The sequence below is a fragment of the Mesoplodon densirostris genome, chromosome 6 (assembly GCF_025265405.1).
Source record: "Mesoplodon densirostris isolate mMesDen1 chromosome 6, mMesDen1 primary haplotype, whole genome shotgun sequence".
In the NCBI taxonomy this organism is placed as follows: domain Eukaryota; kingdom Metazoa; phylum Chordata; class Mammalia; order Artiodactyla; family Ziphiidae; genus Mesoplodon; species Mesoplodon densirostris.
In genome coordinates, this window is record NC_082666.1 from 38817585 (window position 1) to 38833071 (window position 15487).

Consider the following 15487-nt stretch of genomic DNA (forward strand, 5'->3'; position numbering starts at 1 on the left):
CACCATGATCTTGAAGTGATCTTCAGGACATAATGGCAAGTATATTATTGTCTGTGCTAAAACAGATTGGTTAGATTTTGTGACTTCATCCATGCTGCCTATTTTTCTGCATTGTGCTGATGATTTCTGCTAGACTTATTAGGGACAAAGGAAATGATACATGAAGAGTGGAAGTGCATCCTAGGGGAACAGGTAAAAATCCAGATATAGTTAGCCTTGAAAATCCCTTAAAATCACCTTCACCAGTACAGTGTAGGTGGGTATGTTTCATCGATGAAAAATAATTCTCATGCCATGAGCTTTACTAGAGGAACAAATGAAAATCTATAAAGCAGACACATGCCTGTGTCAGTTCAGGGCTTTTTCTGTTTGTTTGTCTGGTTGGTTTTGCCTCCTTTTTTCTCTGTGATTTGGTTTTCTGTGTGCATATTATGCTTTTTGAAGAATTTCAATCGCATAGCTATGACTCTAATTTCAATATCATACAATTAAATTAACATGGGGTAATTATCCAACTAGAGATTGGATCTAATCTTTCTTTACCAAATATCAAATCGGTTCAAAACTGAAGACAGCATTTTTTTCCAACATAAAATGGCAAAATTTGATCCCTGTTTCCTGCTCCTTTGCATCGCAGGGTATCTAAAATTCACACGTGGCTTTATTTATTTATTATTTTATTTATTTTGGCTTCCCAATTTGAACATCTGTTCTTTCCCCTTCACCCCTTTCCAGATGTTCCCTAGCTGTGCTGATCTCTGCACTGTGTAGTGTTGTCATCTGGTGGATTGTTTGTGACTACATTCTCCCCATCCTGCTATTCTGTCTCGATGGTTTAAGAACACAGTAGCCATCAGGACCCTTGACAGATAGCTGCTGTGTAAGTGTCCCATTCCACTTCTCTACTAGTGCTCACCTCTGGTGTCCAGTGTGTTTCTCATGATGCATGTTTTTCTCACTATCAGCTCTTCTAAGCTTTGTTGATTTGCCTTTTTTCCAAGGTTCTTATTCTGAATCTTTGCACTTCATGGGTTGGTGACAGGGAAGGAAGTCTTCTCTGTTACTTTCATACCAGGGATATTAAAAGTAACACGCTTCGTTTAAGATGTGCTTACTCTTAACAGATTTTTTGAAGTAGCGATTTATGATGACAATGACATAGTTTCTTTTTCTTATCAAAAATGTATAGTTAGTTTGGGGTAATTGAGGTGGTTTTCTTTCAGTCAGTTGTCTGTACAACTTTGCTCTGGTTTTCTAGAGTAAATATTGTTAATATATCCTTTCCAATCTAGCAAAAAGCATTTTCCCACTGGTTTTCTGCTGTTAGTAAAGACTTTATTTTGTAGCCATGAGCTCTAGTGAGCATTGCATCCTTTTTCACCTCTGATTCTGCCATTGTACATGGTGCTCTCAGCAGGCACCTGCTTCCCTAATAAATATTCTGTCTTGAGTATGCAGAATTTTCTCCTGTACCTCGTTTCACTTCCTCCCCTTTAGGGAATACAGTTAAGTGTAGTTTTCAACACTTGGTGTTGAATGAAAATAGGAAAGCAGAGAAAACTGGAGTCCTTTGTTTATGTTTGTGTTTCCACATGACAGTCACTGTGCTCCTTTTTCCTTCCCACTTTCCTCCTTTCCCATAAGTAACCAGAATGCTTTTATTAGGTTAATAGAGGCAGAATTTGTATTCTCTTCATATCTTTCGTCATTAAATGAATACCTTCACAGTGAAGAGACTCCTTTTCTGCAGAAGAATGTGGCAAGAAGCTTTCCTGGGAACATCATGTTAAGACCAAGAGCACAGAAAGGAGGGTGTATCCTGTGAGACTGTGGTTCACCATTACCCTCTTATGTCTAGGCTGCATTCTTTTTTTCTCTGAAACTTTTTCTTTAGCTCAAATTTTAAGAATTTCTTGTCTTGTTCCAACTTGGACTTGGGGGTTATAACGGAATACAAAAGTGCCTTCTAGGATCTCCTCCAAAGTAAAATTCTATTGCAACCAACTCTAGTACTTTGTGGCTCATTGAATGTCTTCAAATGGCTAGAAAAGATTTAAAAAACTAGCAGATGCCATTCTTTTCAAAATTAAGGAAAAGCTGCTTAACATGAACCTATATATGACATTTAAAAAAATCTTATTAATACAAGCTTATTACATAGGCGCATATACTATGTTTCTGATATGGATTATCCCTTCAGGTGTTTTGTTCCTTTACTTCTCTTACTGAGCCTAGATTTCTCACATTTGGACTCAGGGCCATCACACACTGCATAGATTTATTCTTCTCAAACTATTCCAAGTGGCAATTTCAAACAGGTGGAGTCATTGCTAATAATGTTTAGGCGCTTCATGATTGTATTATTTTTTGCAGGGTAAGTTTAAAAAATGGTCTCTATCAGGCTCTCTTCTTTTTAATATTCTATGAAAGACATAACATTTTTTGTTATTACTGACATTTGCCATTGTATTTCTAGCCCAAAGCAGAGTATTCACTTTAGCCTGCCCTGATTAATTTGGAATTTACAGAAACAAAAGCTTTCAACAATAACAGTAATGTAAACAGATATAATCCTTATAATTATCCTTTGAGGTGACTACTCATGGGCACTGTTGTTGACATTCACCTCTATTGGCTGATGATGTAGCATCGCCTGATAGGTTGTTTCCTGGCATGCCTGGAGAGCTTCCCTATAACAGCACTTCACATGCTGCTTCAGACCTTTTAGACAGGGGGAAAGGCATCTCTGCAGGTTGCAGGGCCTCAGGCCCATCATTTTGCAGGCTCTTTTTGTATCAGTGGTGGACAATCAGTGTAAATAGTGCATGGCCTCGCTGAACGATTCTCTTCTTGGAATGAACATTTATTTTCAAAGTACTTTGTGACTTGATAGGTGAGAGACCTGGCTTTTCAATTTTTTGCTTTGCCTCAAGTTGCAGATATCTTTGTATCCAAAATAGGAAAATATTGGGCCTCAAAAGATACTGCAGAGAAGAAAACGAACTCTAGTATGGGCAAGAGATAGAAGGTAGGACTGAGGGTTCTATCAGGAAAAGATGGAAAAAGGAGAAATGACATTTGCTGAATGCTGTCCTGCAGAGCCGTGTGATTGGCCTAGTGTGCAAGGTGGGGGGTAGTGAGTTCCCACATCCCTGTGGCAGAGTGAATACTTCACACGTTTACTAGCTTAACCCACCTTAGGGTGTTAACTTGTAGGATATCTCAGGTAATATCTAAGGGTAGTTGCTGTGTTTCCTTCCCACTTTATTGATGTATAACCTACAGATGTAATAACTGCTCTGTTCTTAATGTAAATAACTGGTGACCTGAATCTTTACTGATGAGATTAATGCATTCCAAATTTCTATCATGCTCTCATTTTCAAAATCGCACATCAATTATTAGCTATTAATATTATATTACTTCACATGAATTGTTTACACTAATTTTATAGGGAAATAAGTACTTTTAAAAAGATGTTTCCTATCAGCCTAAAATATGATTTAGCAGTAATTTCTTGTTTTGAGTAGTATTTAAACATAATAGCTAACTTAAGAAATCAGGAGGTAAATTTCCTAAGCAGGCAATGTATTGGCTCTTGTTTTTTTCCTCATATTAATGATTTTACAGTGTGATAGTTGATACTTTTGACCATAAGTGGCCTCAAATTATTTGAAAAGTAGATGTTGTATTTCAAAAAAAGCCAACAGGAGTCTCATTTTCTCCATTTGTAAAAAATGGAGATAAAACTCATGAACCTCACTGAGTGAGTGAGAGGCCTCCGGACAGCCAGTGGCAGCACCAAGCCCGGGGCCTGGGCCTTAGAAATAGCAATGGAAGCGCTGCAGTTTGTTTCCTTTTTGTTTGTTTTTTTTTTTTTAATGAAAAATTCTAGATTCACATTCTTAACAAAGACAACTAAATATTTCCTCTTCACTTTATCAAATCAGAAAGAATTTAAAAATAAATCCTTGTTTTCGAGGATAGAATTTATATGCCAGGGCAGTTGGTACCCTCTTCGATAATATAATTATGTCTGCATATACATTTTCTATTTTGTTAAAACAGTCAACATTTAGGAGGATAAAACTTTATCAGAAATCCCGAATCAAGCATTGGCTCATTTACCCAGGATCAGTTTCCCTCAGTGATATTGAAGGCCTGATTCATAAGGCTTTCAGAAATGGTTCTTGGATAAGGAGAAACAGCTAGGCTAGGAGTTCCCCTCCCTCAGCCTTCTACTTCTCTCCCCCAAATGGCTGGAAAACTACTGACCTCCAGACTTCTGCTCTGGTGCAGTACAACCCATTGTTTTTTTTAATGATGAGAAGTTAGTATTTTACTAAATGTTGAATATCCCATGGTTTGAGTAATATTAAGATTCTAAGAATTTACTACATTTTAAGGACCTGGCTTTGGTTATTTACTAATGTGGTGTTAACACAGGCATAGGAGGTAGGACTGACTGCTAGTTCGTTGTAATGGTTTCTTTTGACGCATGAGCTGGGTTCTCATAAGTTGTTGTTGGCTATCTCACCTTTATGTTTGGATATGAGAGGAGAAAGCTTTTTCAAGTATTTTCTCTCACAGATAAATAAAAGTTGAGTATATGTAAATGTGTATGTATGCAGTTCAGTGTTTTAGTCATTATCTCTTGAAGAAAAGAATTGCTTGTAAAATTTTTTGGTGTTTTCTGCTGTTGTCCCTCTGACAATTCAGTGAGGCATTTTAAAACACCCTCTACTTATGAACAGGTATTCTGTGTGGGCTTTATCTGAGGGTGTTCTTTCTGATTCATGAATTTGCCTCCTGGGCGGTCTACTCCCATAGGTCTCAGTTCCTTGAGATGTCTAGAGTTTAATTAAATCAAGTTTCACAAAAGTTAAACAGCTTCACTTTAATGGTACTGGGTGACTTTGTAAGTGGTTGTAAGCCAGCCCCAAAAATTCTCTTTGAACATACTTTTAAAATTTGAAATGTTATAAAAAAAATTACTGTTGATTTGATGTCTATTGCTTGTACTTCCAGCTCTGAAGAGTGAATACTGTATATATATTTATATTCGTAATCTTTAGAATTTGGGGTTTTTAAATGATTTCTTGTTTCATGACTAGAATTCTGAGAATTTATTTTTACTTTGGGGCACAAAAATTTGCCTTACCGATTGATTTCTTTGGTGTGGGAATTGCTTGACATGCCAGGTCATTTCATTTTCCAAAAGCAAAGTTCTTTGGTTATCTTTGTGTAAACCTTCATAGGGAAATGAGATGCTTTATTTCAAAAGACCTTGATGTAAAAGTGTGTTTCAGGTTTTCTTTTTGGCAAATGTGTTTATGGAAAATCCTGTCCATTCTCAAGAAAATAATTTGCACTAGAGTGCAAAAATGCCTTCCTCTGTCAAGTATTTGCAAATTGCTTCGGTGAATATAATGTTATCTTTTTCCAACTGTTTTCAGAATAATTCTTCAGTCCAGTGTTCAGAGCTGTAAAACATCTGAACCTAACATTTCTGGCAGTGCAGGCATTACTAAAAGAACCACCAGATCTGCTTCAAGAAAAAGCAGTTTTAAAAGGTGAGAAAAGAATTCTACTCTTCTGAAATGTTCTAAGCATTGGTGTTCCAGTTTAATCTTCTGGAGATAGAAATGAAGACAGGAGAAAGCAGAGTCCCTGTGGTAGGAAATTAATCAAAAATGTTTCACTTGTTCATCATCTAAGAAAATCTGGACCATTTTAATTTGGGGTTTTGTTTTGTTTTTTTTACAGAGGTGATTCTCAACACTGGAAATGTGGTCTCTGGGTCATAATATGGGAAAGTTGAGAATGCTGTACTTCTAAGTTCTTAAATTAAGAACTTCCAAAGCTCTCTGTCAGGACTTGGAGGAAATCCTTCTGTCTGTATATCAGATCCAGCATAATTGTTGGAGAATTAATTGCAAATAAGTGTGATGGTGGAAAAATGAGAACTCTCGTGAGTTTGGGATCCTTCTTTACCTAGCAACTATCCTCTTGGCCACAGTCTATATATACCCAAGGGCGCTAGCTTTTTCACTTTCTGGCCCAGCATCTTTCACTTCCTTCATTAATAGAGGCTTTCACAAAAAAATGGACATGTTCTGTGACCAAATCCATTACTCACCATTGTTTTTGGATGTTTATCATGAACTGAGACATTTCATTTTTAACATACTCCAAAAACAGATCCCCTTTTAGGGGAGAGCAGATTGCCCACTTCCTATCATCTCAGGAGGGATAGGCAGGCAGGCACCTTTTTTGTGTTTGTGTATCTTTGCCTTGAGCTGGCAACCCATGAGGTCCTGAACGTGACAGTACTGTGCTCAGGGCACAGTGTTGTCTTATAGAGACCACAAGCAACCTGAAGATAATCTGAACCAGACTTTAAAATGTCCTTCACAGTTTTCCTTGCTTCTTTTTGACTTCCCTGCCCTCAGATCTTTGAGGCTTTGGGCCTGTGTTGACCTTCAGTGCTAAGGTAGTCTCCGGTGCAGTCCCACGTCAGCGTGTGTCCTGAGGGACTCACTGACAATCTAGAGAGCTCTGTGTATTTTGCTTTTGTAAGGAATTGTTCCATTCCGCCAACTCTCCTTCTTTGCTGATTCTTTTGTACAGTTTTACTATAATCTTTTACTTGCCAGAGAACGTGATAGTGCCTCAATACAAGTATTTGAGAATTGGGCACTGACTCATGATTTTAGGGTTTAAAACTTTTCATTAGAAAGGTATCAAATATTCTTACTCTTTCTACTCTAATTCACTGAGAAGAATATTAGAGAAATACTGACAAAAAGTCAGATTTAGGTACATTATAACATAATATCAGAATGTTATTTATAATAGTAAGAAATAGGAAATGATTGATGAATTCTGCCAAATGAATCGAGAGTCATGTTTTCAAAGGAAAGTTAATGACCTGGGTTAATTGCTCATGGAGCAATAAGTGAAAAGGGCTACCCATAAAAATTATGAAGTATTGCTCTAAGTTTGTAAATGTAAAATATACTTTATATATATATGTGTGTAAAAGTGTATAGATGTGTAAATATTTATAAGCTTAAATATTTATAGATGTGGACATTTCTGTTGGGATGGCCAAAAAGTTCGTTCGGATTTTTCCGTACCGTCTTACCAAAAAAACCCAAAAGAACTTTGTGGCCAACCCAATATATATGTAGAGAAGTGAGATAAAGGAAAAATATGCCATAATGCTAACAGTTCTTCTGGTTGGTAGGACATTTGGGGATTTTTTTTCTTTTTTTTATCATTTTCTTTTTTTCTAACTTTTCTACAATAAATGAGGGGAAATGCGAGTTTTTTTAACTTGGACACTTTTATGTAAATTAAATTATTAAAAATTCAAATAAAGGGCCTGCTGTCAATGCTGGTTAGACATGTTTTGAATGGACATATTCTTTTCAGACTTCTATCACAGCCGAGTGTGTTTTGCACATTTAATTCTGCTTTCTGCTTTTCTGGATGGCACTCTCCAGGTTTCAGAGGAGTTGGCTAGAGTCCTGGAGCCGGGACTGCACTTGCCCGGTCATACCACGCTCCTTGTAGGGTGTGGACGTATGGCAGTTTTTCCATCTAGGTCTTGTCTAGTGATCTAAGCTTGTGTTTCTCAGCAGAGGTGGTTCCTGATTGCGGTGAGCATCTGCCTGAGGTCCCTGGACTTGTTGCTTTGAGGGCTCTAAAGTAGAGTTCAAACTGAATAGCTTGACCAAATATTGAAATGGCCCAAAGAAAGCAGTTTTCAGGCATTCGGGATAGTGCTGAAAACAAAAAAAAAAAACTTCTTTTAAATTCTGAAATGGACTTTCAGAGATTTGGAGGGTCAAAAAAGTAAAACCACGAGAGTTAATTGGGTTTCACAGTGCTTTTAACCATGCCCTCCGTGCCGGGTCTCCTTTACCTCCTTCTGGGCTTTGGCCTGTATTTACATCACCTTAACTGTGACCACGTACAGCTCACAAGAGAAAGGCAAATATGTTATGCACAGGTCCCATTCCCTGCTTCTAGGAAGTAATGGGAGTCAGCACCCAAGCTGTAGCCTGAAGTTTTTGTCCTATGGGATAGTATTCATTTTTGGTTGGAGGGTAGTGAGAGAATTAACACAATTGTACATAATCTGATTCAGGACAAAATAATATGAGCTGAGATTGTTGAGTAATTTTAAAGTATTGAATAGAAATCTTTTCTTTGAACAGCAGTACACACACACACATGCACACACAAAATAGTACACCATTTTTGCACCATTTCCGTGTACATTCATAAACACTTGCAAGGCGCCAGGGTTGCCGGTCTGCTGTTATTCCCATTTGTGAGGCCTTCTCTCTTGCAGGTTGATGTTGTTTGTACGTCATCATCATCATCTCTATTGTGCCATAGAACTTGACCTTTCATTTCCATGTTCTATTCTACTCTTTGAGGCTTTCCAGGATGAAGACCTCACCAAAATTCACTTTCCACTGATTTGGTTCTTTTGATTTTTGACAGTTTACTGAGAGGCTTTACATCTTTGAAGAACTTTTCCACGAACATGTCAAAAGAGCAGTTATTTGGAGACTGAAAAAATATGAGTGTTGTCATAAGTATTTGTTGTTGGGAAGAATTGCCACCATGTTTCTCTCATGGCAGGTGACTGATTATTCTCCCATGTATCCATTGAACATTAGCCACATCTAAGCTTAAATCGTGGGTGACAAGCTCTGCTCTGGCACAGCTGTGGCAGTTCAGGCACAGAAACACTGGAGTGTCTGGTGGCGGATGGGGTGCTGAGAGGAGTCTGTGTAGCACCTTCCTCATCCCCTTTCTTAAGTCCAGAGAAGTAAATTAATGGGCTTCTACACGTCCCACTTCCTGTTAGAGCTAGAAACCCATTTTAATGTTTCTGTTTTGATAATTAATCCACTGAAGAACCAGCTAAATAGAATTGGCCTATTTCTCAGTGTTGTTGTATCAACTCTGAAGAGCTCCCTGAGAATGAGTCTCGAACATTTCATCATCGAGCCTTCGATTGAGAACCTGTAGCCACCTTATTTGATGTCATTCAATTCGGTTCATGTCTTTACACTGCTCACCCATTGAGTGCATGTTTCTGTAAGCTTATACTGTTTCTTTGGGGCAGTCTTTTGTTTCTTTTTTAAAAAATTATAACTTCATTTGTTTTCTAAGAAAACTGTCATGTATAAGTGCCTTTTTTATTCCAAGTTGCATCATTGGGAAACATCACTTTCTGCTCCACCTGCCAAACCAAACCAATGTTCATTGCTTTGGGGTATTTTGTACCTAATTATTCATAGTTTGGAGGAAGATAAATGCTCGGGCTCTTTCTTCAGCCGCTAAAACCATGAGTCTCTTCACAAGCCCTTCAGTTGGCGTAACTACATTTAGGACTTCAGCTTTTTAAGTCTTCTCATTTGTTACGTTTGCCATCATCACACCTGTCACTGCTTCTTGTTCCTTAGAGTCTCAGATCTCAGTGTCTGTTCCATCACCTCTGGGCTTTAATTCTTTGTCATCGCCATTATGTTTAAAAACTGTATCACTGTAGAAGCCCCAGAACGTTGTATCTAAGTACTCTTTTATGCTGGTTACCTCTGTTCCTTTAAAATATTAATCTCCCTTTGAAATTTCAGATATTTTCCCTCTTGGCTCCACCAACTAACCTGGACCTTTATACTCAATACTCTGTTGGGGTCTCGGAAAACTAAATGTTTGATTCAGATGAGCTGCTCTGATAGAGCACCATTATCATCATCCAAGTGAGGGTCACCCTCCAGATTGGAATTGGTTTCTCTCTTTTCATTTGCCTTAGTTGTTCTCTGAAAGTTGCTATTTAGTTGAAAGTTAAAGTGATCAGTTGGGGAAGGAAAGAAAGGAGGTAGGGTGAAGATCAATGTAGGTCTATTATTCACGAACAGCAAAGGGTCGGCGGCTGTCCCCTTGCAGCTGTGCAGCAGTGCGGAGCAAGGTGGGAGCAGGTGCGGGGTGCCTGCTGCGCTCTGCTAAACTGGAAACTGCTTGCTGTGCCCCAGCTTTTTCTGTGACCGACTTCTGGCTTTGGAAATAATCAAGTAACACTTCTTTATCTTTTCATTCTTTCCACTTTTCCCACAGCCTGATTCCTCAGAGGGAAAGAAGGAAAAGGAATGCTTTGCAACAAATGCCCTTAATGGCATTATGGTACTCTCATTGCTCGACTGCTTTTGCTCTCCCTTCTTTTTTTATTGTTTTTTTATTGTTTTTTAATTTTTTGCAGAACTAAACCTTTTTCTGCTCTGCCTCTTCTCTCCTGTTTGGCTTTACTTTATGGTTGATATTGTACTGTCTTTTCCAAAGTATCTGTCATTAAAGAATTATACAAAGTGTATACTTTTTAGCATGTCAATATTTTTATTATGTTGCCTTCCTTGTCTTTGATAACTACATATGGGACACTTAAAAGCCTTCATGGTAAAATCCTTTTTTTTTTCCCCTGTAGTCCCTCCATTTCAAGGACTAAAACAGTCTTGCGTTAAGTAAAAACCTGTGACCAGAACTGAAGGAAGACTCTAGGAACAGAAAACTACAACGGGACTTTAGCACAATTTATTTGGAAACAAAACAGAATTGCAAAAGCCTTAGCTGCTTTCCACCTAAGAAGTTTATTCAATGAAGAAAATGTCCACTGGAATTTAAATAGCTACATGAGTTTGGGTACAAGTGAATGACTTGAAGAGGGCCCAACTCTCCTTCTATAGAAATGTCTTTAACAAAAAAGTTGTTGTAAATTAGTCTCAGGTGTAAATATCAAAGCCCTCTGTTATCAGGAGAGCTGACTAGTCTGTGTGGTGCACGTGTGTCCCTGTGATGGCAATCATTTTACCTGCTGGCCTTCAGAAGAATTGAGGGTCTGATGGAGGTTTTTTACTTATTTATTTGCTGTTCACCCTGTGTCAAAATTTATAAAGATAAAACAAGCATTACTGAAATGGTACTTTCTGTAATTTGATACTATTTGGTTTAATCATCTTCACTTTAGTATTTGTAATACTGTTATAATGTTAACTCTGTCAAGTACCCAAGCTGCTTGTCTTCCACCAAAGAGTGCTTTATTAACAAGAATCTGTGAAAACCACATTTGAAGACTGTTGCATGTTGCGGTACTTTGGTAACCTAAAACTTTCAAGAGAACGTTAATAGTAGCTTTAGAAGACTCAGGAGGAGAAACTGGCTTCAGAGTTGGAAGACTGTTGTAAGTCATTCCTTTGTCATTTCGAGACTGAAGAATGCCAAGGCTGCCCACTATTTGGTTGCCCAGTCATACAAATTAAAATCATATTTCCTTCCATGCAGGAAAAAACCCCACACTGTTGGTGTTTCCCCTGGAAACAGTGATCCCAAATAATGGTGACTTTTTTGAAAAGTTACTTTGTTAGGGTCTTTCTCTGTAGCATTGTGGATTTTTTTTGTTATGTGAATGACCTAAGGCCATTCACACACCCTTTGGTTTCAGTGACAGTTATTCGTATCTGGATTTCAGTTGTTTGTAAATAAGAAACTCACTGTTGCCTTTGGTTAGGGAATACAACTAATAACTCTTTGCAGAGTGCCTTCTCCCCTCAACCCCACAGACACACAGCAGAGTCTGTAATGTAAAACAATCACAAAACAGAATTTATTTGCTGCTAAAAAAAAAAAAATGGGGCCCAAAAGAAAAAAATATTTGTAATCATCTTGGTTACTTCATAAGAAGTGAATGGTGTAGTTATTGTTAACCAGTGTTTGCCTGTCCTAGTTTGGAGAATGGGGAGATGATACAATATTAAAAGGCAAAATGCCTTCACGTTATAAGATGAATGAATCAGGTCAGTAGGCAATTCCATTTTTAAAAAGCTGCCTTTTTTAATACAAATATGAAGAATAAGGAATGGTTGGAATAAACAGATTAAAAAGTCTGTTAATGCAGAAACTAATTAGAAGACGGTGGATCTATTTTGGTATTTACTCTCTTGGAGTAAATTGTAAGGTTGCCTAGTTTTGAGGGGAGATGGAAGATGCCATTGTTTTGGCCAAACAAGCATCTCCTCCTCATTGGGCACCATGAGGGCCATGCCAGCTCTTTTCTGAGGACTAGACCTCAGAAAAACAGTGTTTTTCTACCCCTGGAAGTTCATAAATACAAAGACCTACTTACCTGAGGGAAGACAGCTCTTCATTAAGCTTTGAGTGGGAGGGGAAACCTTCTGTTTGCTGTGTTGGTCTGGGAGATGATACTAAATATTCAAGCTGTGCCCAGGCATTAAACACTGAATTCTCAGGGCAACTCTTCTTCCCTTTATACTTTTAAAGGCCATCTCCTACATAAATAATCCCGGTAGTTGTGAAAATCAAACTTCCATCTGAACCGTTCTTGCTGGTCAGAACAAGTAAATGTGCCGTCACCCTCACAGTGAATAAGCCATTTGGTGTCTCTTGGGCTTCAATGTACTTTTTGTTTTACAAATTGCCTTTTTGTGTGGCTGCTCAAGTTTCCAGCTAGAATTGCTGTCACTGTGGTTCTTTCTAAAAATCCTTGTATTTGACAGGCTCACTGAAATTAGTCATAGCAAACTAGTCATTTGTTAAAGAAGCATTCCTTGGAACACACAATTTGGGATAGTGCTTCAGATGGATTGTATAGCCCAGTGTTAAACGTACTGGGGACATCTAGAATCTAGGGAGTCTCTGGATCTGATTGATGGAAAGTTCTTCCTGCTGTGAATAAAAGTAGACTCTTCCCCCGGCCCCCAACTGAAACTTTAACATACCCAAGGATCTTCTCAGATTCTCATTTTTAATTTGTTATAGAAGATCTTGTTGCTATGGAATATGAAACAAGGCATGTCAGATGGAGAGATTTCTTTAACTTCAGAGCCTTAAATAACTTTGAAAGTACACCAAGACAGTTTCCATTGGAATTAAAATTAGAAATGAATATTTTTAGGTGCCCTTGAAGCTTTCTGGGGACTCAAACCATCAAGAGTTAGGGACAGTCCAAAAGAAGGGTGGTCTGCCAAACTGGGTACCTAGACATATAGACAGACTTCCATTATGTAATGCTACAGAAAAACTAGAGATCCCTCTAACCTGTCGGTGAAGAGGGATGGATCCTGAGCAGTGCCTCACTAAAACAAGCAGCCTTACTTGTCAAGATGTAGCTGCATCTAAGCGGCCCGCCACTCTTCTAGTCTCCAGAATTTTTCTGTTGTGAACTCGATCCTCTTAGCCTGTCCCCCACCCACTTCCTTCCCTGCCCTCCTCCGCCTCTCACAGGGGTGATTTCTACCTCTTGGGCCCCGACAAGATTGAAGGAGTCCCCAAGTGTTCTCATGAGGCGATGTGTCTCCCCTTGGGTGAGCCGTTTGGACCATCAGGTGTTCTGGCCCGCATCATGCCAAGAGCTCCGGGAGCCCTTCCCTTGCTTGACCAGTGGGCCTTGCGTTCCTTTGATGTTTGTCAGAAAGTGGCTGAGCTGCTTCTCTTCATACAGTTTTTAAAGTGATGATTGCATTTTGGAAAGCAGTGCTCATCACAAACAACTTTAAAAACATATTTTAATTTTTTCATAGTTCTTTCCCACCGAAACTGTCCTTGTGGGGCTAGCTGCTGCTCTTCCTTTTCTCCTAAATCTGGGTATCCTCCATGTCACTAAGTGGAAATACTACAGATGTGTTTAATTGACTGGACAGTTCACCTAATCTGTGTAGGAAATTACCTCCTTAATTGCCCAGTAGAATTAACTGTCAGCAGATATATTCATCTGATTATATTACTGCAGTTTTATATTAATGATTTGCAGACTTTTATCTAACCTTCACTCATGTATAGATTATTAAAACTTTTAAAATGTAACTGATTAATCAGTATTGGATCAATCATTGTCTTGATTTTTTTAAATTAAAATGTATATTTCTAATCATATTTTATAAAGCTGAGAGAACTGGTTGAATGAATGTTTATTTTCCTGAAGGTATTTTTAAGATAAAGCTTCATAATGGCATGTAAACTTTGCATATCTATATAGTTTGATACATATTGTCACATTTGTGTATTGTAACTGGTTTTATACGAAATGTTGAATAGTGGAAATTGTATAATTATAATCATGTAATTAAAAGTATTAACCAAAGAGCCTTTTGAGTTTTTTATTCACTTATCATTCTGAATCCTGGTAGGCAGTGGTTAAAGTATAAAGTGGATGTAACCCTCTGTAGTATTAGTTTGCTAGGACTGCTATATACCAAAATACTGTGATCTGAGAGGCTTCAAAAACAGAAATTAATTTTCTTACAGTTCTGGAAGCTGGAAATCCAAGATCAGGCTGTCAGCAGGGTTAGTTTCTTCTAATGCCTCTCTCCTTGGCCTTTTCTCTGTGCCCTCCAGTCCCTGGTGTCCCTCTATCTGTCCTCCATTTCTTAAAATACTAGTCAGGTTGGATTAGGATCTATCCTAATGGTCTCATTTTAACTTAATTACCTCTTTAAAGGCAGTGTCCCCAGATACAGTTAGTTACATTCTGAGGTAGTGGTGGAAGGGCTCCAACTTAAGAATTTGGGGGTATACAGTTTAGTCCATAACATCTTCCCCAGGATAAGACAGTAAGCAAGTGAGGGGACTCCTGCTAAGAACTCATTTACACACACCCACTAACCAGCTCAGGCATGCAAAGGTTTGACTTCTCTGGAAACCGCTAAGGATAAGACACAAGTAAGTCAGGCCCTTAGAGTCTTGTAGGTTATATGCACCATAGCCCCTTCATTTTGCCTGCCAAGGTCAGGATTAAAGTGCTGAGTAAAGGGCAGGACCAGTGCTAGAGCACTTCACATCCCAATGTATAACCCAGGACGCCATCCACAGTGTTGATTACCTGCCTTCCCTGTTGGTCTCTTGCAGGGCGGAATCCTAAAAGACCTAACTGCCCATACCATCATGCAGAGGTTGTGTCTAGGTTGTAGGAGTCTGTCCTGTTAAGGAGCTGTCCAGTTCCCCCAAGGAACTTAGCTTTGATTTGTGCTAGGATATGAGTTTTCAAAGTAAAAAGGGATCTTTCTTCTCACCCCTATCCATACTCCTCCTGCACACCACTACTCGCAAAGAGCGATTTCCAGGCTCTGCAGTGTCTGCCTGCCCCTCTGTGGTTTACCCTGAGACCCGTGCTGAATTGTGTGCCCTCCTGCTGACCCACTGGAGCTCAGTTGGCGTAGGCCAAGCAACTCAAGGTACATGGGAGTGTGAAAGGGGCAGGCTTGGCAGCAAAGCTCTGAGGCTTGCAAGGCTCTGGATGAAACCATAGGGCGTGTCTGTTTCTCGTGGGAGCAGCTGTGGCTTCCAGGACTGTGCAGTGTGGGCAACCAGCCTCTGAGACCCCGGCCCTGTAGATTCTTGGTCTCCTTCTCTGTTGTTGACCACTGTCCAGTTCTCATTTACCACGTGGACAATTTGC

General features: G+C 38.9%; 1 protein-coding gene across 8 annotated transcripts in view; it reads left to right on the top strand.

Moving 5' to 3' along the window:
* The window catches only part of CDC14B (cell division cycle 14B), a 102556-nt gene extending 88432 nt beyond the window's left edge, over positions 1-14124 (top strand). For 2 of the 8 annotated variants that reach the window (XM_060101486.1, XM_060101479.1), the window contains 2 exons: positions 5457-5573; positions 10141-10288. In XM_060101486.1, coding sequence (XP_059957469.1) covers positions 5457-5573; positions 10141-10288 — 265 coding nt within the window. Of the gene's footprint in view, positions 1-735; positions 881-1665; positions 1706-5456; positions 5574-5766; positions 6171-10140; positions 10289-10504 lie in introns of those variants that run through there. The other 6 variants (XM_060101487.1, XM_060101481.1, XM_060101482.1 and 3 more) reach the window with 5 other exon arrangements.
* The last annotated feature ends 1363 nt before the right edge of the window (positions 14125-15487 follow it).